Source organism: Vombatus ursinus, unplaced genomic scaffold, assembly GCF_900497805.2.
Source record: "Vombatus ursinus unplaced genomic scaffold, bare-nosed wombat genome assembly UNPS02010548.1, whole genome shotgun sequence".
Lineage (NCBI taxonomy): Eukaryota > Metazoa > Chordata > Mammalia > Diprotodontia > Vombatidae > Vombatus > Vombatus ursinus.
The window spans coordinates 8,608,842-8,633,381 of record NW_020950326.1 but is presented as its reverse complement, the minus strand read 5'-3'; the positions used below and the strand labels follow the sequence as shown (position 1 = coordinate 8,633,381).

The window sequence follows — 24,540 nt, the reverse complement described above, 5'->3', positions numbered from 1 at the left end:
AAATGTAAACTTCTGTATGGATTGTGAACTATTTGGGTTACACATGCATGTTCATTTTTCTTTTAATAAACCTAGTTTTCACAGAAGTTTCCTGAAGTTGGAAGCCTTCTTTTAGTGAAACTGTGCCTGGTGCACATCCCTGTCCCCCCCCCCCCCCCCCCCCACTTTCTTTTGTGGATTGTCTTGCCCTTTAGATTGTAAGCTCCATGAGGGTACCATCTGTCTTTTTCATATCCCAAGCACCTTAGCATAGTGCCTTGCATGCAGTAGGCATTTAACAAATGTTTACCACATTAAATTGGAAGGAGGTAAGATGGGAATTCCCCCATTGCTCAAACTGTAGTCTGGATTGTGATAGATAACCCACTTTTGATGGCTTGACTTTAGAAAGCAAATTATCTGTTTATCAACTTCCTTCCATGTCAGCTACATAGATCTATGCTTCTTTGTCGTATGGTTTGCCTTTCTTTTTCTACAGAACTCCAGTTGCAGTTTCACTGATGATAAGAAGAAATTTTGGAATTAACAGTGAGGGAAAAAATTAGGACCAAAGTTTTTTTTTTTTTTTTTTTTTGTTTTGTTTTGTTTTGTTTTGTTTTTTTTTGGTGAGGCAATTGGGGTTAAGTGACTTGCCCAGAGTCACACAACTAGTGTTATGTGTCTGAAGGAATTTTTCTTAAACACGTGTCTCTGATTTCTTTTTGTCAGTCCTGTGAGTAGAGCAGTTTTCTGCTGGAGGAAATTAAAATTAAGAAAATTGAAGGAAGCTCAGAAAACGGGGTACAGAGATGTTGCCAGCAGGAGCTGCCAACTCCTGAGGAGACTTAGGAGGGCAAAACAATCTTCTCTATTGTCTTCAGAAATAAGAAAAGGAGAATAAGCCAGCATGTTTACATATGTAGTCAGTCATTTTCAATTAATCAGTCAACAAGCATTTATTACCACATGTTATGTGCCAGATATACCCTGTTCTAAGCACTGAGAATATAAAGAAAAGCAAAATACCGACCCTTCCCTCAAGGATCCTATGTTCTAAAGGGGAGACAACATGCATAATATATAGGTATAAATGGCAGGTGATCTCAGAGGGAATGCACACCAGCAGGTGGGTGAGTGTGTGAGGGAAGAGCTAGGGAGGAGAGAGACTGAGAAAGGCCTCCTGCAAAAGGTACAGTGAGTGGGACAATGAAGAGAGGAACCCAATATGAAAACACTTCCATTCTTGTACCATTCATTATTAACCAGTGTTTTGTATTCCAGTATAATTCACTCTGATGTGTTTGGGATGAGATGAACTTGTTTTAGCCAGTTTGAGTTGGTTAGGGCTGCTTTGGTGCATAGGTGCTTGTCAAGAAATAGCCTTGGAGAAATATTTTTTTTTTCAACATGGTTGTGTGTGGTTATAGTAAAGTGCTTACTATTGTATTTTACTCTCTCCCACATTAAGCTTCTACAGTTAGTACCAAATCTGTTTCAACAACTGGATCCCTACAGCGGTCTCGGAGCGACATTGATGTGAATGCAGCAGCCAGTGCCAAATCAAAAGTCTCAACAGCTGGCTCCACCCCTTTCAGTTCAGCAGCTGCCTTGCCTCCAGGATCGTATGCATCATTAGGTAGGCCCTAAAAACTCTGCAGTTCAAATTTTGTTAAATTTTCCCAACATTCTAATTAATTTATCAAGTTTGTTATTTTAGTCAGACTTTAAGAATGCCATAGTTGAAATTTCAAAATCCTATGAATGGATATTCAGGAAATGAACATATGCAGGTCATAGTACATATTGAATGCTTACCATGTGCTGAGTGTTATCCTTCTTAGAAATCAATACATATGTAATTTGACATTAAACAGGGTGCTTTTCCCTCAGTTCAACCTTCTGTGTCAGTCACCAATATTTGAAATAATATCACCTCAGACATTTTACTGCCACACACTATTCTGCCAAACACATGCTTTCCCAATCTTTTGCCACTTGTCTCCATTGTTTCCAGTAAGGAGGAAGAGCAACAATGAAATAGTAAAAATGAATTGATGGTAAATTTTAGGAAGAATATCACCGGAGCTATGTTTCTGTAGATGTGAGTATTGGATGTAATTTGCCTTTTTCTCTGAACAAACATATCAAAGCATATACATCCAAATGAGAGTGGTTCTTCAGAGCCATAACCTTGTGAAACACTTCACTTGTTGCTGAGAAGACTTCTGATGTTCTTTGGAATGGTCTTCCAATACATTTCTGAAAGAGACAGTATCATTTGTTGTGGTATATCTTTAGCCTCTGAGGTTAGATTTAATTTTTGGAAATGGCCACAAGTTATCTGAAGCTAAGCCCAGTGAAGGAAGTGGGTGTTACAGGTGGGTAAATGTCATTTTGTGGAAGTTAAGTGTTGATTGTAAAACAGTGGGACTTTTTTCCTTGGGTACTTGTAGGAGCTGTTTCAAAAAAAAAGTGTTCTCAAGATGTGTATTGTAGCTGCACTGTTCAGACAAATGTCTAGATTTATTTTAGTGGGACTACTTTGAAGGAGGAAATAGCCATTGGGATGTGTATGTTCTGATTGTTTTAAACACACAAACACACACACACACACACACACACACACACACACAAAAGTTGGATCACAAATACAAGTCAATTTCATTGAGAAGGGGTACAAATAGTATTTTCTTCCCAAATATTAAACTATTAGATTATGTTGAAGATAAGGACTTCATCCAAAATTTAAAATAAAGGTTTGCCATTTTGCTAAGACAAAGCTTTTGTATTCCTAAAAAAGAAAAGAAAATCATCTAGTTAATCCAACATTCTGTCTTCACTTTACACTCAAAGTTGAACTTTTATAAATTCCATTTTGATTTCTTTGCAGTTCTTGTTAATTTGATATTTCATGTGTTCCTTAAGATATGAGTTCAGAATTCATCTCTGAAGTAGTTAATTATTTCTTGTTTTCCCATGACTTAATGTTAGATGGATGACCACTATAGATGTCACCACATCAAAATTTCTGCCAAATACCATTTTTTTTTTTAAAGTTACTATAGTATGTTCGTTCTCATACCTCATCCCCTCTTCCTCTTAAGAAAAAATGATTAAATGAAATGTGGATTGATTTCTTAACATAATAGTGTTTGTTTTTTGTTAACAGTTTTTGTTTGGCTTGACACATTTGTTTTAGTGTATAACCAAAGTTTGTTCAGAATAATAGAGTTAAATCTGATGCTCCTTTTCCAAACTTCTAGAGTCCAGACACATCAGGGAGGACTTGGAGTACATAGGCCTTGAACCAGGTACCATGCTAGACAGCTTTTGCTGCTGTATAATGTAGATTGGAATAGGCATTGCTAAAGCAAGCTTCTTACTTGCTTCTCTGTCCTATAGGTATAACCTTTTCCCCCTTTGCTAGCAATTTCCTTCAAAGACGGAAGGAAATTCAGAGTGCAGTAGTTGAGCTAAATTTCTTCTCTGGTGATATGCAGTGTATGCAGAGTTGCTTCTTGGTTCTTACAATGTAGACAAAACCATTAATTAAATTACATACCAGATTTAGGTGCTTCAGAATTTGCTTTGCAGTTCAGAGCTGGTTTCCTTTTAAGCTTAATTTAAAATGGAATTTTTCACTTTTTTTTTAGTAGCTAATTTCTGCCCTTTTTTAATGTTACTAACTGTTCCCTGTTATCCCTTCCTTTGTTTTTTTTTCTTTTAATTTGCTTAAAGATGGTACTACCACTAAATCTGAGGGTAAGCAGTTTGTGTCTATGACTGAGGTGTGTTTACAACTGTGTACTTCAATCACTTCTCTCTGGTCTTTCTCTCACGATGTGTCACTTAGTGTTCATCTGTACTCACTTGTACCCTGCATGAAATGTTGCATGGATGTTTTCCTTCCTGTCTTCTTCATTCTGCTGCTGCTGGATTTTTGCCCATTCTCCTTGAAAGCATTGTCTTCTTTGGGTGTTAGATTGTAGGGTGTGTGGATCCTGCTGTCCTTTGTGGGTCTTAACCCCTGCTGTCCCAAAGGTTTTTTCCTGCAGAATTTGCTTTCTTTGTGAAAGGGGAGGGATTATTGACCTTGGGGATTATGTGCTAATCCTTCTTGGCTGCTTCCCTGAGACTTTATTATTCCCAAAGTACTACTTTATCTTTTCCTTTATTTTCTTGACTTTTGTGCACTTGTGGTCTCTTTTTAGTGTTAAAATTATTTTGTCATTTGTAGAATAGAATTCATGTAATCTCCTAAGTAGAAGATATTTTTCTAATGAGGAGCTAGACTTTTAAGTGTATGTAAACATTTAGGGGCACATTACATGTAATTGACGATCAGTGAGTGTTGTTGTGTTGCATTCTTTTTTACAATCTCTTTAAATGTCCCTAAGACATCTGACTGATTTCTGTAAAATACTTAACACACTTTTCTTGTTTTCATTGAACCATCACTGATCCTTTCTTGGAGGGAAAAATACCTAATTATGTTTTTCTTTCAAGTTTTTCAGTAGGAAAAGCAATAAAGTAAACCATCTTTCAGCTCATTTTGTTTTTACTGACTATTTTCAGTTCTTTATAAGTATTAGGAGAATTATCTATAAACTACTTGAAGAAGTGCCTGCTGTGGAGAAACAGTGTGTTAATGGAATACAGAATACCTTCGGCAGCTTATAGTATAGATAGAAAATGAGCAAAATAACAGCAAACATAGAGTAGTTAAGTCAGAGCGTAAAGCAATTCCTAAGCGACCAAATGAGTAATAAATGCTGTTAAATGTTCAGAAACGTAGAGATCCATTATAGGTTAGTTAAGTTGTCTGTAAAAGACAAAAATAAATTCCATGAAGCAAAGAGCTAAATTTTTAGAAATACAGTAAAATTATTTTTGGCTTCCAGAAAGAAAGATCATACCGAGTCATGGGTCTATTTGTTTTGGTTATCATCTCTGATACACATACACATACACATAAACACACATACACTTATATACACACACATCTAAATCTGGTTTCACATTCTCATTCTCAGGGAGCTTTCTTATGTCATATATCTCCTTTTTTTTACTTTAGACATTTCTGTTTCAAATTGAGCACTCCTAGCTCTTTGAAAAGCTAGCACATTTTTTTTCCCAATCAGGATGAGCCTCCAACCTGCTTATGATTGGAAATGGTTTTATCTAGTTTACTTGCAGGTTCCAGCCCTTTTGTGATCTGCAGGTGTTCTCCAGGGCTTCTTGTCTCCTTTCACAGGAAAGGAGCACTATGATCAGAGTGTTTCTGCTTCTATTTTTAGGTATTTTAAATCAAAATAACACCAAAGTAAAAAGACTTAATAAAATGTCCAAGCTGAGGGTGCAGGTGAATGATGTCCTTTATAAGGATGTTAGGTATCTTCATCCATTATGACTGAAGGCAGAGATTGTACATAGTTTTGAAGCTGGAAGTTGAAATTTGTATTCAGCTGCTAATGTGGATAATGTCTATGTCTGCTCTGGAGATGTGCCTCTATATTCCTCACAGTAGAGTTCACATTCATTGTGAATGTGAAAGTAAAGTAAACAGGTAGGATGGGAAGAGAAAGTATAAGGATGTAGGTGGAGCTAATGAGGATGGAAAGTACTATAGAAATTAGTTATCCTCTCAAATATCTTCCCCGCTTTGTAAATTGGAGTTACCCTTCTTAATTCTCCTATACTGTCCTTGCTTTATTGTTTAGGTAATTTACTCTGCCCTAAACAGTAAGGTGGCACAGTGGATAGAGTGCTGGACCTGGAGTCGGGAAGGTTCATCTTCTTGATCAAATCTAGCCTGAGACACTTACTAAATCCAGTTTGCCTCAGTTTCCTCATCTATAAAATGAACTAGAGAAGGAAATGGCAAACCATTCCAGTATCTTTGCTAGGAAAACCCCAAATGAGGTCATGAAGAGTTGGATACGACTGAACAACAAAAACCAACTTTAGGGCAAGAACTCCAAAGAAAGAAGCCTATCTTTTCCTGTCGATTTCTGCAAAAAAATATCTGGAGGAATGGAATTTGGAATTTAGAACCTTGAATATAGAAAAGGAAATATGGAAAGTAAGAGATCCTTCAGAGGAGCAAAATCACTTTCACTCCATAAAAATGATATATGTTGCTTCTCAGTTTTACAGATCTATGTAATTGTTCATGTAAGTCCTTTATATTACTTTTTTTCTCCCTTATCTGCTATTTTGGAAAATAAATTTTAGGATTTTTTTAAAATAGGTATACTTTTTAAGGCAAGAAAACACTTTCTTCTTGATATAGTATTAGTCAAAGACTTGAGCAACAAGTTTGAGTCCCCGCTTGGAGAATCCCCACTTCTTTTCACTATTATAAACCCTATGTCTTCTCTTGTTTCACTCCTTATCCCTGTAGTAATTAATCATTGACCAATTAGGAGAAAACTGTCTCTATTTGCTGCTCATATTTCCTCATCCCCTTTCTGCACATCATACCCACCCATTCCACTGTGCCCTGTAGAATTCCCATTCCATGGTGAACGTGTTTCCCTTCATGTTGTACCTCTTTCACACTCTGCATCTCAAAGCCTCCTCAGATCTGGCTCCCCTCTCAGGACACCACCTCATTTCCAGCACTGACTGTACTTTCTTCCGCCCATCTGTGCTACCCTGGTTCTGGAAAGGGATTCAGAGGACTCTGCTCCCCATGGTCATGTTCAGACTTTCCCTTTGCTGTTAGTCCAGCATTGACTGCACTTTCGTCCCTACCTCCCACCCCACCCCCCTTTTTTTTAAAGGCAGTTGGGGTTAAGTGACTTGCCCAGGGTTACACAGTTAGTAAGTGTCAAGTGTTTGGTCTGAGGCCAGATTTGAACTCAGGTCCTCCTGACTTCAGGGCCAGTGCTCTATCCACTGCACCACCTAGCTGCCTCTGCTTTCCTTCCTTTCTAACATCTATCCAGGAGGTAATTGTTTCATTTCTGCAGTGGCTTCTTATTCTTGATCCTCTTGCTCCCATGGCCTGTTGGCTGCTCTTTTCTTTCCAAATCTCAGGCCTGGATTACTGCCACCACCCCTGTCCTCTGTTTCCACTCATGAGCAGCTGAATGGAGCTGGAGGAAGTCCCACAGCAGCACTGACTGCTGGCTCCATTACAGATCTATTTATCCAAACTAACCTGAGCCCTCACTGTAATAGAGTAGTCTTTTTATTCCTCTCTAATTGATTCCCTATCTCACTTAAACCTCTTTCTTTAAGCAACCCCCCCCCCCCACACACACACAAAGGTCCTGCTCCCTCCTTTACTTCAACTAAGGGTCTTGCCTTCTACTTTTCTGAAAAAAACTAAAGGCCACTGGACATGAGCTTCTCCCTCTCCCATTCTCTTAATTTCAAAACCCCTTGACATCATCTCCCACTCTGTCCTTCTTTCCTCTGGTCTGTGATAGTTAAGATAGCCTTTCTCTTTGCCAAGGTAAACTCCTCTACATGTGTACTTTACCTCGTGCCTTCCTGTCTTCTCCACGAGATTATATCTCAGTCATCTCACCTCTCCCTTAAATCTGTAACTTTTCTCTATCAAGTGATTAAGTTCTTCCTGTTTTCAAGCATGGCCAAGTTTTCTCCTTCTCTTCCTTTTCTTGGCCAAACTTCTTGGAAAAAGTTGATTCCACTTGCTGTCTCTCACTGACAACCATTTGCAGTGTAACTTTCAGTCTCATCATTCAATGGAATCTACTTTCTCCAAAGTTACCAGTAATCTCCTGATTGCCAAATTAGATGATCATTTCTTACCCCTAACCCTTCTTGCCCTATCTGCTGCATTGATCACTGTTGACAACACTTTCCTCTTGGATACTCTTTCTTCTCTGGGTTTTTGTGACATTATTCTCCTCTAGTTTGCCTGTCTGACTGCCCCTTCTCAGTCCTTTTTGTTGATTCATTATGCACATCACATCCCCAAACTTTGAATGTTACCTATACTTTTGTTGTAGGCCCCTTCTTTTCTTCTGTATTTTTTCAATAGTTTTCATGTGTTTAACCATCATTTCAGTCCTGAATCACTAGTTGACTTTTGTACATTTTGAAGTGGATGTTCCGAAGACATCTTAAACTCAATATTGCCAAAACTCAACTTGCTATTTATCCTCTTAAACCTTCCCATTTTCAATTTTTCCCTATTTCTTTTGAATTTTTCACTCTCCTTCACTCTACAAATCCAATCACTTGCTATATCTTCCCATTTCTGCCTCCATGACTTCTCTCCCATCTAACCCCTTCTCCTCACTGACACGGCTACTACCTTAGTTCAGGATCTTATCACCTCTTACTTAAATTATTATAGCAATCTCCTAATGGTCTCCCTACCTCAGGTCTCTCTCCACTACAATCCATTTCATTTGTTGCTACCAAAATAATTTTCCTCAAATACAGATCTGATTGTGTCACTTAATCTACTCAAACTGCAATGGTTTCCTCTGGCCTCTGGAATAAAATGTACAGTCCTCTGTTTAGCTTTTAAAACACTAACCAATCTGGACACAACCTATCTTTCTAACCTCTTTGGATATTACACACCTTTCTGAGCTCTGTAGCCTAGCTAAACTGGCCTTCTCTTTGTTCCTCACTCATGACATTCCACCTCTCATCTCTGTTCATATGTTCTGACCCCTTTCCTCATTCTTAGAATATGAGATGCAGCTCAGACACCATCTTCTGTATGAGATCTTTCCTGATACCCTAATTGATAGAGCCCTTCCTCCCATGGTATTTTGTATTTAAGTACTCTCTATGTATGTTTGTGTGTGTGTGTGTGTGTGTGTGAACCTCCTATCTATGCTGCACATATTTTTATATGTCCTTGCTTTCTCCTCCATTAACATGTGAGCTTATCCTGAGTAGGGACCATTTTGTTATTTGAATTTGTATTCTCAGCACCTAACAGCTCCTAGAACACAATAAATGCTTGATAAATACTTGATTAATTACATAGGTGGTACAGTGGATTTAAAACTGGGCCTGGAATCAAAATTTGAATTTAAATTCAGCCTCAAACACTTACTAGCTGTGTGACCCTGGGAAAGTCACTTAACCTCTGTTTGCCTCAGTTTCTTCATTTATAAAATGGAAATAATAATACTTACCATATAACAACCTCCCAGGGTTGTTGTGAGGATCAAGTGAAATAATAGTTGTGTAAAGTGCTTAGCACAGTGCCTGGCACCTAGTAAGTGCTAAATAAATGTTCATAGTTATTATCATTATTATTAAGAAAAATATTTTACAGAATATTCAGTATATGTGAAAAGGCCTTCTAAGATGTATACTTACATATGGAGTACTAAGATCTTTTTAGTTCTGTTTTCATGCTAGCAAATTTCCACATTGCTTACGGTATTTTACGTATCAAATTACTGAAAATATTCTCTCTAAAGAAAATCTAGACTTGACAAATAGGCAGTTTAAGGTGAAAAAATTGGGCTCCTTTGAGCAAATTCATGTATATTCTCTAATAGTGACTTTTTTTTAAAACCTAATATATATGAAGGATTCTTTTTTCTTCAAAGAATAAGCTGAGGGAAAATATTTATGTATGGCTTGGATCCAGGGAACTGAGCATAGTCTCAAGTTCAACCTCTATCCCAGTCTCAAGCCTGCAGCAAAATAATGAGGGCAAGAATCCTAGATCCAAGGGAAGCCTGCAATTCCGCCACTAAGAAACAGCTGATTTTCCAACTGGTTTTTAGTGGCTGAATAAAACAGCCGTCTTCTCCAACTCCAAACAGGGTCAGTCTACAAGTCTGCTGCTTAGATCCAAAACCAGCCCAGAAACTAGCAGAGTTCAGACTTGAGGATTCAGACTTTGGCCTGGATCAGACCAATTTAGGAGCACCAAAAGCTTGCAGGTCCCTAGCCTGATTCTGAGGTCCTGGCATAACACAACACTCAGGGCCCCATGAAAGCTGCAGTAGGACCTACCCAGACATTGGTTTCAGAGTAGACTGAGCCTGGCTGTAACTGAAAGTCTGAAGTCAGGAAAAAGGCTAGAAAGATTATCAAACAAAAAAATAATCCAGACATACAGTGCTGTTATAGAGCCAGGGATTCTCAAGACACAAACCCAGAGGAAAAGAATGACTTCAAAACATCTATAAGCAAAGCCTAAAATAAAACACAGCTTGGGCACAAATTCAGCTAGAATTTCTGGAAGAGATGAAGCAAGAATTTTTTTTTTTAGTTTTAAAATGTATTTGTAAATGAAATGAGAAGAGTAGAGGAAAAAATTAGAAAAGAAATAAAAGCTTTGAAAGAAAAAAATGAAAAATGAAGTAACAGCTTGGCACAGAGGTATAAAACCCTGCCCAGGCAATAAACTCCCTGAAAATTATTGTGGTCTAAAAAGAATCCAATGACTTCATGAATGCCAGGACATACTCACATAAAGTCAAAAGACTGAAAAACAAAAAGAAGAAAATGTAAGTTCTCTCATAACAAAAACAATCCCTATGGGAATATTTTAGTTATATTAAGTCATATTAAAGCATAGCCAATGAGCTAGGTGGGCACAGTGGATAGAACATGGGCCCTGGATTCAGGAGGACCTGAGTTCAATTCCGGCCTCAGACACATAACACTTACTAGCTGTGTGACCCTGGGTAAGTCATGTAACCCCAATTGACTTAAAAAAAAAAAAAAACAAAAAAACAAAAACATAGCCAAAAGACTGTACTTTACCATACTGTTTTTTATTCTGGGCAAAACTGTGTAACCAAAATTTATGGTGGCACATGTCTGGAATGCAAAGAAAGAACTAAAGTACAGTGTTATGATAAGCTGCACTGTTTAGTGGGTTTTTAATTAGGTAATTTCTCCAATGTTGAAAATTTTACTAAAAAGAAAATAAACAGGGAAATTTATCTTTATAGAGACAGAAACCAGGATACTTCAGGAGAATATGGAGGGTTTCAGAGATCTAAAGCTGTTGGCAGACATCTTTGGAACTAAATTTATAAATGTCATTTCTCCTAGTCTGTATTAGAATTGTCAGAAAAATGCAAGAGAATACAAAATACATGTTTTGGGTTCTGTTTCTGAGATAACCGTAAATAATACCTCATTATTTATTCCACAACCATTGATTAAACATATACTCTGTATGTGCAAGGCACTCTGCTAGGTACTAGGGATAAAAAGATGAAAATCTCTATGCTCAAGAAACTTGGGCAAATTTCAGGAGGGAGAAGAGTGCTTTTAACAAGGGGAATCAAAGAAGGCCTCAGCTTGGAAGTGGCTTTTGAGCTAGCTTTGAAGGATACTGAGAATTCTGTAAGACAGAGGTGATGAGGGGGAGTGTATTCCACATGTCATGGACCACCTCATACTAAGGCATACATAAAATGCAATAGCATAATAGAGGAATGTGTTAAGCAGACTAGTATCACGGTACTGTAGATTTATTTGATTCTCTTTACATTTTCATTAGCTAGATGGACTTACTCGAATTCTTAATACAAAATTTGGAATTTAGAACATGTGAAGAATATAAAGCAAGAATGAGGGAACTACCCATTTCTATTAAATTATAAATGTCCTATATATGTTACAGCCTACATCATATTGTCTTTTCTTGTGAAGGTAAAAACTACAGTAGTCTTGGCTTAAGATACTGATGGCTAAACCAAAGTTAATAGATCTATTAATCTTTATGCTGGATTGGGGCTTTGACTTCATTCCATCTGACCCATGGATCAAGTACCAAGAGGTGATATCTCTATATATGTCTGCAATTCTAAAAAGGCAAAGGTGGCTTTAAAACATTTTAGTAACAATGTCCTTAAAATATATGATTGGATAATTATTTTATAGAGGTTTATAGTCTCTTTGCCTGTCTTCTGTTCTGTGTAAACATCTGGTTCAATACATCAGAGAGTTGATTTTCTTCTGCTAAATATACTTGTCTATGTCTATTTCTATACTCTTACCTCTTTGTACTTTCCTTACCCTTTATCATTCTCCTTTTCTCCCTCATGCCTCCCAAGCCTTATCATAATACAAAACTAAAAAATTACTTGCTATGTTTATTGAATAAAATTTTGTGTTCCCTGTTGATTTTTTGAAGTGGATAATTAGAACATTTTTTCCCTTCATGCCTCTCACCACTGATTGATTTTTCTGAGTGTCTACCATTTCTTTTGCTCTGTATTTACAACATCCTCAAACATTCTCCTTCCTTAAAAATCCCAGCGTATGATTCTTTTTCCTTAAAAGATAGCAGTGTTTTTGAAAACTGTAGCTGTTTTCCAAAGCTTCCTCTTAATGCTTCTCCTTCCCTTCTCCCCCACACTTATTTTCTTCAAGTCTTCATCATTAGGCTTTTTTTCACCCTTATGCCTTCATTTTCCATATGCTGAAAGGAATATTTTCTTTTTTAAAATTTTAGTATTTTAAGGCAAAAAATGATTTGAGGACACTTTAATGAGTGTCTTCAAGTTTATTTTTTTAATGCACTTATTTTTAATTGTATTGTTTGTGTGATATCTGTCCTTAGAAATTAGGGAAGTCTTATACAAAGAAAAAATTCGCCTCATTTGGGTAATTAGCTTATCTTGCAAGTGTTTGTTATTTCTGATCATTTTATTCAGAAATGTTTCAGCTTTTTAATTTCCCCAAGGAAGTTCAGATTGCTTTGTGTAGTGATAGTAGTCATTGCCAAGAAAATTTTTCTGTAATTGTTGAATACACAAAATTATTTTTTAGACTATGTATCTCTAGGCAGCTAACATCTTATTTATCTTCTTATTAATTCTGAAGGCTTGTGATATTCTCAAAGTAGCTTTATATTGAGTTCCATGAAATCTTCATTTTCAAGGTGATGTGCACTCATGTTGATGACTAGATGAGAATGGATTCTTTTTTCAACTTTTCTTCCTATTGCACGTTTCTCAATGCAATCTGGCATAACTAGGTTTCCAAGAAACTAAAATTATGATGAAAGATAACTATAAAACTTATTTTGAAATTCATGGAAAACATTTCTTTAGCTATTACCTCATCACCTTAAAATCTGCTCTGAGAGATAATGGGCTGTAGGCTAGACTGGTTGGATGGTGTGCATTTGGCATGTTTCTTTATCCTGGATAACTCTTAGGTTTGTGTTTTCAATAAGAGGCTTTTGTATTCTATTAAAGATCACTTTACAGACTATGTGTAGATCATGCATTTGTTGCTATGTTCAAAAGATTGCCTGTGCACAGAATTTCTCTTATTGTGCACAGTGGAGGATTCCGTCCCCCACATGCACAGTCATATTTTGCCCCATGGTTTTTTTGGGTAGTGACTAGTGCCTGCTTTCACCTGTATAGGGCATTTATTTCAAATATGAAATAGAAGTTTCATTTCTGTTCAATCTTTCAGGTCGGATACGCACGCGACGGCAAAGCTCTGGGAGTGCAGTCAGTGTCACCACCACCCCTGATAACCGTGGCCGCAGCAGAGCTAAAGTGGTTTCACAGTCCCAGCGTAAGAAATGTTTTTTATTCTCATAGTTTGTTTTTTCAACACAATCTTGATCATCCAGTATAAACTGAGATAGGTTTACATCACTTTAGTCATTATTAGATCTATCAAGCAAAAACAAATAGTCGTTAATGTAAAGCAACCTTAGATTTCTGTGAGAAATCTTACCCCAAGCATTCTCTTTTGTTTCTTGTCACAGTTTCCAGGCCTGATCCCAGACCTCCTGGATTAGTAATTATTTATGATTTATAATACAGCTCAAAAGGAATTGTTTCTATTTTGATAGGCATACTGTATGACATGGTTAAAATACTCTTATAATAATTATTCCTTTCTGCTTAATTCTGTACATATTGGTCATAAGTAAATGCAGTAAGCATTCCTGTGTATCCTTTCTTTCCTCACATTTGCACCCTGTTCCTGCCTTTCTTGCTGGCCTGGCCTCCTGCTTTGCTTAGTCTCCATTGTTGCTTCTCTGTTTATGTCCAGCATAGATGATTCAGATCAGCCTCTGAGCCTGGGAAGCAGCTGAGGTCTGAAGTCATTTTAGATGCACGTAGAATCTGTCTGTGAATTTGCACATAAAGAGTAACATTTGTTTTTTTTTTCTACATATGTAGACTGAGTAGGTTATTCTAGAGGCATCTCCGTGGTACCGTAGACTTGGAATGAGAAAGACCCGACTCCAAATCCTGCCATAGACATTAAACTAACTGTATGAACCCAGGCAAGTCATTGTACCTCTCTCAGCCTCAGTTTCCTTATCTTGTTTGGTTGTTAAGTCACTTCAGTTATGTCCAACTCTTCAAGACCTCGTTTGGGATTTTCTTGCCGAAGATTCTGGAGCAGTTTGCCTTTTCCTTCTCCAGCTTATTTTACAGATGAGGTGACTGAGGCAAACAGGGTCAAGTGACTTGGCCTAGGTCACATAGCTAGTAAGTTTCTGAGGCCAGATTTAAACTCAGGTCTTCCTGACTCCAGGTGTGGCACTCTATCCATTGTGCCACTTCAGTGCCCTTTCCTTATCTTTAGAATAGGCATAATAATAGCACGTACCTCACAGGATTGTTGTATCAAATGAGATAATATCTAAAGTGATTTGCATTTCTTTAGTGCCATACGTAAATGCTAGAACTAGATGATGACGATGATGATATTCTACTTGAAATAGGTGGCAGAGTAAGATAAATTTTAACATTTTTTCATGTCTTTAACAAACAGGTAACATTACAGGGGGACTGCTATTGGTTATGCCATGTGATAGCTGTGTGGAGCAAGGATTTTCAGGCAGTGTACCTTAAAAGTTTTCATTTATTTGGGTCATCTTGCATGCCAAGATGTTAAATCGTTTGATCTGGGAAACTTTGTCCTTCAAACCTCATCAGAATTACGTAGCACAGTACATCTCACCCCCAGTCACCCAGTTATTCCTTGGAAGTCAGTGAGAGTTCTCTGCACTCTAATAGACACTCTAGGGTCCTGTTCATTAAAAGGATTTGAACATGATACAGTGTTTTTATAGTAGTAATAAGTCTTTGAAGATTGAGAGAGTTACAATAGAATTTCATGAAGACCAATTAATAGCAAAAGACCTCAGTAAGTTTACTTTGTTAAATGTGTTTGTAAATAAAGACTTTGGTGTTGTACCTAACAAATGCTGCATGGTGACGTTCTGTATCGTCTTATTGTCTTTTAATCCACTTTTTGCCTGTCCTTTGGTCTGCTCTCATAATCAAGGATCCAGATCTGCTAATCCTGCTGGTGGTAAGACATTTCTCTTGTTGCTTTTATGTGTCCTCCCCCATCCCAAACCCCTTGCATAATATCCATCCACCCCCAGTGCCTTACATAAGAGCTCTGTCTCTCTGTCTCTCTGTCCCTCTCTCTCTTTCCCCACATTTCTCATAGTTTTCCAATGTATTTGAATTTGAGTTGGAAAACTGTTTCCCCCAATAAGATAATGGTTTATTTAAATATTTGGGTTGTTTGTGGTGACACTTGGAACTTAAAAGGATAACTACTTGATAATGGGGTAGATTATCGTAATAACATCTCTTGTTCTTTGCAATGAAATTAAATTGTGAATGTTTCAGTATTTAAGAGTATTCATTTTGAGAGCAAGCACTGAAAGTGATTTGAATGATAGTAATAGTTGCCTGCACAGGGAGGTTTCTTTTTTTTTTTTTTTTTTTTTTGGTTTGCCATATAGTCTGTCTCACCATGCCAGAACCATGAATACAGAAGTTTCTTGCCTCTTTTACCTAGGAATATATTGGCTGTAAAGGTGAAATGATTTTAAGACTTCCATGTTATTATGTTTCTTGATATTCCCCCCCCTTTTTTCTTTATAAATATGCTATGAAAAATATAGGGTTATAAAGAAGGCAAATTACTCATCTTTTGTTTTGCTGTAGCAACAGTTAAGTTTAATACTTTGCGGAATTATTTTAGGCACTGAGCTAGCTTACTGGTAATGAAAAATGAAACTTTTAAATATGACCCTTCAGGGGTTTGGCCCTAAATGGTGCTTCATAACAACCTTCATAAGTCATTGCTATTTATTCATTTCCCTTGAGCATTTCTTTCTCGCCTTACTTTTTAGCTGGTAGCCGATCAAGCTCCCCAGGAAAACTGTTGGGAAGTTCTTACAGTGGACTCACAGGAGGATCTGCCAGAGGTACACCTGTCCCCTCATCCTCAGATAAACGGAGCAAGATCCCACGGAGTCAGGGATGTAGTCGAGAAACGAGTCCTAGCCGCTTAGGTGGGCAAGGTAAGAATTCTCAGACGTTATCCTGCAGTACTATTCTTCACAAAGTAAGATTGCCAACCTTGGGAAAAGATCTCTTTATTTAACTATCAAAAAGATTACTTCACTTTTATTTTGTGTTTTAATATGGGATATTTACATTACATCCTGAGCTAAACGATGCATAGGTCCTTTCTTTTTAGGTTATCTTAATGTCTCCATTCTTTTATAGGTTAAGTAGTCTATATAGACCAAGGGAAAAGAATGCCATCAATCTAGTGATATAACTTCATTTTTTATCATTACTTTTCAAAGAATTTTACTTTTTAGTTCTTTTCATACTTTCTCTCCTTACAGTTTGTTTTATACAAAACAAAATTTACATTCTTTAGAGCAATTTTTGTAAGTTACAGAAATATTTGATTTTGGTCTTTCTTTAAAACCTCTAATATTTTCTTTTTAAAATTTTTGACCATCAGATGCAGAAAACAACCAAGACAGGTGTTTTACTAAGGCACAGAATATTCCTTCTTGCAAATTAAGTGTAGACCTTTTTTGTTGTGTGTATGTCTTTGAGGTTACATAGTCTCCTTTCACTGTTTATAGACTTTTAAGAATTACTTAAGAAACTGTACTCTTATAGTTTGTCACATTGTTTACTTTCACAAAAAACTTGGATACTTTATATAGAATGTCTTATGAAATTGTTATATCAGGTCTCATTCTTTTTCTTATATACATAAGTATTTCCAAGGTCAAAGCCTTATTTTTTAATCAGAACACTTCATTTATAAATATGCATGATTTTTTCCTCTTTCTCCACTAGAAGTTAGAATTGGAATTAACGTTCAAGTTGCACTTTAAAAATTACAAGGCAGCAAGAATACCAAGTAAAAAATGTAGCTTGTCAAGCAGCTCATTAGTCTAAACAGTATCAGCTGTGTTGACTGATTTTCGTTAACTGATTTAATATGTTGTTTGGGTGTTTCTATAGATGTAACTTTGGAGAAACTATAGCTGGAATGTAATTGTATATACTTATATTTCAAATCTGAAGCTGTTTTAAAATTCATGTGTTCAATATAGCTCTCTTTGCATCTGGTCTTTTTAAAGTGCATCAGAGTTTGGAAAACTGCATCTGTTTTCATCAGGGTAAAGTGAGTGTTTATGACATTTTCAGGCCTCAAAGATCTTTTCTACAGTTAATTGACATTATGAAGTTTAAAGATTAGTTTGCAATTTGTTAGTTTCTTGTTTAGTTTTTTAAAAATTTCTTTCAATGATTTGAATTCTCTTAATTTAATATTTAGACCTTTGGCATTTTTTATTTTAACTGAATAACTCCACTCTTCTTGAATGTAGTAACTAATCTAACTCCTTATAAATTACTGGTTTCAAAAGACTTCTCCAAAAGCAACTTCTCCAAAGTGTTAAATGTTAAAAACATTTTTTCGTAGAAGTTGAGTTTCTTTGCCTTCATTTAGAGGCTAAGTTGCTGTGCTAAGCTCTCATTTTATGAAGAATGTCTATCCAAATTTCTAAGCACCATAGCTAATATATCATTCAATCGATTTCTATCCATATTATACCACTGATACATTCCACATAGTTATAGACATCCCACTTTTTGAGTTCCTGTTGACATCTGAATCCTTAGTAAAGAAAGCAACTGTTTTCATCTCATATACTATAGTGACACAAAATACTCCAGGTGTACACAATTTTGGATTATCACACAGAAAAGTAAAAAGATAATTAGGCAGTAGCAAAGTCTCTCGCAGTTGCTAGAGTCTACCTGCTAGAAATGGCTTTGTATTTACTTTTTATGTTTTTTGTCTTTTTCTGTCTACATACTTGCCATTTCCTCTAAGTAGAATGTAAGCTCCTTGAGGGCAGGGACTTTTTTTTTTCCCGCTGTATACCAAACACTTAGCATTGTGCATGGCACAAAATAGATACTTAATAAGTGTATATCAATTTGATGAAATGAGCATTTTCTGCTATCACTAAACCTTTTTTATTCTAGTATTTTTGAGAATAGAAAATGCAGTTTAAACTTAACATTGACAAAATAATTAATTGAGTCTTCTTATCTTGTTCCTTGAAGTATTTCTGTTTATATAATGAAACTACATAGCTATGTATTAAATAAAATTTCTTAACTAAGTACCTATTGTATACAAAATACTGTTCTAGTCACCAAAGGCAATAGAAAGTTTAAATACTGTTGTCCTTATTCTCAAAGAGCTTGCAGTCTAGTAGAATAAGATACAAACACAGAATTCTACTATGTAATATAGTGTAAGTACATAGGAGACTTGCAAGATAACATACTATGTTAGGTCATTTATTTTGGAGATCTTTTCAACTGAAAAACAAAGGAAAACCTTGTTGATATGGCTGTTGTAAAAGAAAAGAAAAAAATGCCTATTTGTCTTCATTTAAATTCTTGAATTCAAATACAGAACATATATACATACACACACACACACACACATATACTTTTTTTTAATAGTAGTGTATTGCCATTTAAGTGGGGAACATCTGTGGCAATAATTTCTGAAACTTATTTCACTAGTTGTTTTTTTCACCCTGGTATCTTTGAAAATATTTTTTATTGTTTCTGTTAATTATAAAACTACAAAATTCATACTTGATACTTGTGTCACTTCTGATGTTTCTTTTCTTTTTTTTTTTCCTTGGCTAGGCAATGGGTTAAGTGATTTGACCAGGGTCACACAGCTAGTAAGTGTTATGTGTCTGAGGCCGGATTTGAACTCAGGTCCTCCTGAATCTAGGGCCAGTGCTCTATCCACTATGCCACCTAGCTGCCCCTTGAGTCACTTCTGAAGAGCCACAATTCTGCATTTTAAGTAATGCTTGATTTTATATTTTTTGGAAGGAAAATATTTTTAAATAATTTAGTTTGAATTCATATTCCAGTTCTTATTACTTCACTTGAGTGTTCTTTAGTAATATTTATGTTATTATTTATTTTGAGCTGCATTTTAAATTGATGAAGAAATTAGAACATTTTATCTCTAAGACTTAGTTCTCATAATGTTGTCACTACCATAGGGTCCTCCATGCTTTTTTTTTTTTTTTTTGGCATAATACTTGATGAGGAGAAGGACATTGAACCTAAAATACTGACAAACACAAAATTTCTGCTAAAGCACTTAACAGAGAGAAATCTTGAGAAAAACAATGGGGAGAATGAAATCTTATTCTAAGTTTTTCATGTGAGTAACTAAAAAGCTAAAGTTTCAAAAATACTTTGAGAAAGTTCAGATTACAAATAAGTATTTTTTCATTACTGCTTTCTCTTTGTCTGACCCCAAACTTATTCTAATACAGAAATATTCAAACCAGCATTTAACGAAGACACAGAACAATCATAATTTATTGGTCCCCGATGTTGTCTCCTTCATTATATCCATTCTTTTTAGAAAAAATTCTTTTTGAAGTACTTGGTCTCTAGATGTCGTTTTATAATTGTGAATGTATTGTACTTCATTTTACACTGTCCAGTATCTAAGCCATGATTTCATGTAAGATACATACATTTGCATGTATATATGTATATGTGCGTATACATTTATATGTGTATATATATGTTATACCCACGTATGTTTGTGCTTTTAGCATATTAAGGGAAAATTTCATGAAACTAAGAATCTGATCACATTTTACATACTGCCATCTCAAAGTGAGTTTAATATTTAATTTCCTGCCATTTTATGAAACTCAAACCAGCGTGAATCTCTTTAACTCTCTGGCAAACTCATGAAAGTTGAGGCATTCTTTTAAATACTCCTTCCTTAAGGTCAGAATGTCACTCACATTTTATTCATGCAAATATTGGCCCAGAAGAGAAAGGGTTAGGAATATCCACCATCATATTATGAATGGCCCAAGTGCCAGTTGTCTGCTTCTGTGATAGTCAGCCTGACAGAATATGCAACCATTTATGAGAAATAAATGGGCAATGCATACAAGAAAATACTCTACCAGGAATATATTTACTTGAAAAGTTCATCAAGCTAATAGGTCAGCTGTAGCAATGATACTGTTGTTGTGGCAATAATACTATCCTGTTAAATGTTTTTGGTTTTTTGGGAAAACCTGGTTTACTGGTCTTTCTGTGGATAACTTAACAATACATTAGACATATTATTCACCCTTAGGGAAATTCCTCCAGAATAAGCTCAGGAGAAATTTGAGACATGGAAAGATATAAGTGAATTGTGTAAAGTTAGTCAAGGAGCTTGAATAGAACTGGTAATCATTACATTACTATGTAGGACCCTGAAAGAAAGCAGTATTTCTTCATCAAGAAGCTTATTATATATCTTGTGTCCTAGGTAAAACTCTTTAATAATTTGTTCAGACATTTAATTTCATAATAACTGGTTTTCCAAATCAAAAGACTCTTTGGAATGTTAATTGGAATTGTAAAACAAATTGTAAAACAAAACAAAACATTATCACCACATCTTTGTGGAAGAATAAAATAGGGAATCAAGCAACAAGACACTTCAGGTCAAAAAATTGTTAACCAAAATATCCACCTGTTACTGTCCATTCTTCACTTTTCTTTACCTGTAGTTACCTAAGTTTTCCATAATAACTTGGATACCAACATAAAAATGAGTTGTGTTTCAAAAAGATGAGATTTTGGAAGTTTTAGCCACTACGGTGCAGACCTGAGAGTTCTTTATTAGTGGCAAATTAGACTGCTTTGGAAAGCTGATTTTGCTTTTCATTTCTTGTTTTTATCAAGGACCTCCATTCTTCTTGTTCATAGAATTTTCTCATTATGATTTGGGCCATCCAATTTATTTTGGGGTCTTTAAGTATTGGAATAAGATACTGATAGAGAAAATGTGGTTCTTTCTGCATTGATGAAACAAAGTTCATTTGCAGAAACTTGAGGCAGAGATGCTATCCATTCTATTACAGTAGATACATTACCAAAACACTGGAATTTATGTTCTGTAGCCAGGCTAACCCCAGAGTAAAATTACAAAGGGAGCAAAGTTAAATTTTGTCCTGCTACCCCCAAATCCTGAACATTCAGTAACCTCATACAACCTGACTACTTAGGTCTTTTGCTGTGGTATTATTTGAAAAGACCTCATTTGGTAGAAACCTGTGGGTCTTTCTCTCTTTCTAACCTCTTCCTGTTAAAGCTTTCCTGTTGGGTTTCTTATACTTCAGGTAGCTACTCTTGACTAGTTGTTGCTTGGAAATGATCTTTAAACTTATTTTAGAGCTAGTAAGGTTAATGTGAGACCATTCTTGAATAATCTAAGGGAACAAATCTCTAATTTTAATCTAAGGAACCAATGTTCAGACTGCTGAAGGAATTTATATTCTGGGTGGTTGGTAAAGTGTTGAAGACTACCTATTCTGCCTGCATATAGAATTGACCCTCTTATTCAGTCTTTAGTCGAATGACATATGGCTCCATGTGGAATATCTTTTCCAAAGTTTTTGACGTAATATATTTTTCTTTTCTTTGAGTTAAACTTGGAATCAAGCATCACTATTCTTTCTCTAGCTCTATGGCTGGTTTACTAGGTAATTCTGGGCTAATCTCTGTATAGCTCCCTGCACTAATCCTTACTTGCTTTTGAATTAGAAAATGAGGATAATACTAAATCTCATCAGTCAATATTTGTAGTGGTTGAATGTTTTCACACTGAAAGAGGGACCTTTTAAATATAAATCACTGTGCCTGTTGTAATCTCAGTGAATCCCTATTCTGTGGGTCTTCACATGTACTAAACTTGTAGTGAAAAGTCTACTCTTAAGTCTTTATCTTTCTTTTACATTATATCCAGTTTAAAAAAAAAAGAAAAAAATTTTTTCTTCAGCCATATGGAGGAATAGGAGGGTGAATTTCATTCTCAACTCTTTCCTGCCTTGAATTAAGTACTAAGTAGAATGTTTTCTCTTTCCAAAGTCCATAGTGCTATCTGAAATGGAGCACAATTCCCCAGTTGCATATCTCTTTGTGCCTTTTGTGTATAAAACATGATGTGTAGCTGGGATAACTTAGCTTATTTCTTGTAATGGGGACAAGTACATGAAGTTCAATACCTAGGGACTTTTTCCTTAATAATAGTTGAATACAATTAATTCTTTTGTGAGAAACAAACATGCACGAAATCAGCTTTCTTTGTTCTTTTATTGAATTCAACAGTCATCAAAATTGGTGCTCCTCAAAAAAATGCTTTTTTCGACCTTTTATCCCCTGATCACAGTTCATCTTCTAAAAAAACTCTCTTCACTTCATAAATTGAAATGTGAATTTAATTCTTATGATAAAAAAAAATTTAAGGAACTGTGAATATATTTTAAACTCAAGCCTCCATATGGTCAATTCAACAAATAGGAAACCTCAACCAAAAATGTAGATGGGTCTGCAAAATTCACTCGAAAGGAAAGAGCTTTTGGGAGTGATAATTAACAATGTCATAATTACATTAACAGAATGTGACTTTTGTGTGTGTAAGCTTTTCTGTCCTCATTAAACTTGTTCACCTTCTCTGAAACTCTCCATGCTGCATGCTAGCACGGAGCAGCCGTATCCCTCGACCCAGCATGAGTCAGGGGTGCAGCCGCGATACCAGCCGTGAGAGCAGCCGAGATACAAGCCCTGCTCGGGGCTTCCCTCCACTGGGTGAGTACATGTAGGCACTGAAGTCTTTTAAGGTGGATGAGTCCCTGTTCCTGATTCTGATTGCCTAGTCAGGATGCTCCTGCGTGGAATGACCTTGCTTTCCCTCCTTCTTCTCCCTGTGATCCTTTCTTCTCTTCTTTCCTCTTCCTTGGTTTACCCTTTGTCCTCCTCTGCATGCTTGAATTTTGACAACTTCTAATTTTCATGTATCAAGAAGAAAAAACACCACTTCAGTATGGTATTTTGTCATTGACTACCAGCTTGCACCAGCTAATCTCACTTGTATGGGCTGTGATAAAATTCAGCACATATGACTTGCTGACTTAAAAATTCATTTGCAGCGTTGATATTCAGCATTCTTGAGATTCGTGACTCTAAAGTTTGGAATTTGTAAATTTACTCGAATTTCATATGGATTGCCATTTCTTAAAACTAGTTTTGAAAAAGGGAAAAAAAGAATTTCAATGACTTTATCACTTAGAAGACTAAAGTTACTCTTGGTTAAAGGAGAAAGAACTTGAATGTAATGAAAAAGGAGAGATGTCAGTTACTGTTTTGAGTGCCATTTCAAAGGATGTTTTCTTTAAGTCTTGCTATTTCAAGTTAGAGGCCTTGTAAGAGATTTGAAATCAGCTTCCCACCCCCCATCAACTTTAAATATGTAGCATGAACATATAACTTGATAATGGTTTACTGGGCTCAGACAGTTTGGTCCCCAGTGTGAATTTAAGATACCATCTCATGCCACAGTTTGCTGTGAATCTGTAAGATTATAATCCCTGGCTGTTCTGAGGTATATTGTTAGGTCAACAACTCAAATAAGGAACACAGATGATCACGAGGGTTTCTTTCTTTACTGGTTCCCGTCGACTTTGATGGTTAGTCATTTTCTGACTTCAGGGGAACAGAGAGCACACAGGCATCTCCTGCAGCTCCTCTTGATTTTCTTCAAGTTTGTTTGCAACCTATCTCCATTTTATCCTTGATTGTTTAAAAACTGAGCTATCCTTGCTTCATGTAGGGGGATTTAAAGTGTCTTAAGTCAGGAATATTTCTTACCTGCTTAGAACTATTTAGTATTTTAAAAGGTTAAAAGCAATATGCAAATGAAAATATTAATGTTACAAATCTGAAAACAATACTTACCAGTGTACAACAAGGCAGTTCTTTGAAATTAAATAATGAGAGTTCTGGACAGTAAAGATATTTTGTAGTTTGTAATGTTATCATTGTGTAATATGTAAATAAATGAAATAGGAAATTACTTGTAAGACTAAAAATGTAATTTTACTGTCTGCCTTTTCCTCAGAATCTTAGAATGTACATATCTGATGAAAGTTCCTCCCCCTCCCCCCTTAATCACTAATTTCTGCCCTCCCCTCTTCCCCCCCTAGGGCAGTAGTTGGGGAATAAGGATGGGTTGTTGTGAACCAATCAGGTAATCATATTTTAGTGTCTTCATCGCTCTTTTCAGCCACACCATTTATTTCAACCTTTGTATAGTATGTCAGGTTTTGTGAAGGTAAAATGACAAAACCTCTACTGTTGTCAGATTGATCATTTTATTCCAGTGATAAGACAGCCTAGTGGAAGGTGGTATGCAATGCCATGTCAGATTAAC

The 24,540-nt window shown here is 36.0% G+C and overlaps 1 protein-coding gene across 7 annotated transcripts in view; it reads left to right on the top strand.

Moving 5' to 3' along the window:
• The window catches only part of CLASP1 (cytoplasmic linker associated protein 1), a 349,545-nt gene that overhangs the window by 219,215 nt on the left and 105,790 nt on the right, over positions 1-24,540 (top strand). For 5 of the 7 annotated variants that reach the window (XM_027854750.1, XM_027854751.1, XM_027854749.1 and 2 more), the window contains exons 19-22: positions 1,448-1,615; positions 3,243-3,290; positions 13,381-13,485; positions 16,085-16,255. In XM_027854750.1, the coding sequence (XP_027710551.1) occupies positions 1,448-1,615; positions 3,243-3,290; positions 13,381-13,485; positions 16,085-16,255 (492 nt within the window). The remainder of the gene's footprint in view (positions 1-1,447; positions 1,616-3,242; positions 3,291-13,380; positions 13,486-16,084; positions 16,256-24,540) is intronic. The other 2 variants (XM_027854753.1, XM_027854755.1) reach the window with 1 other exon arrangement.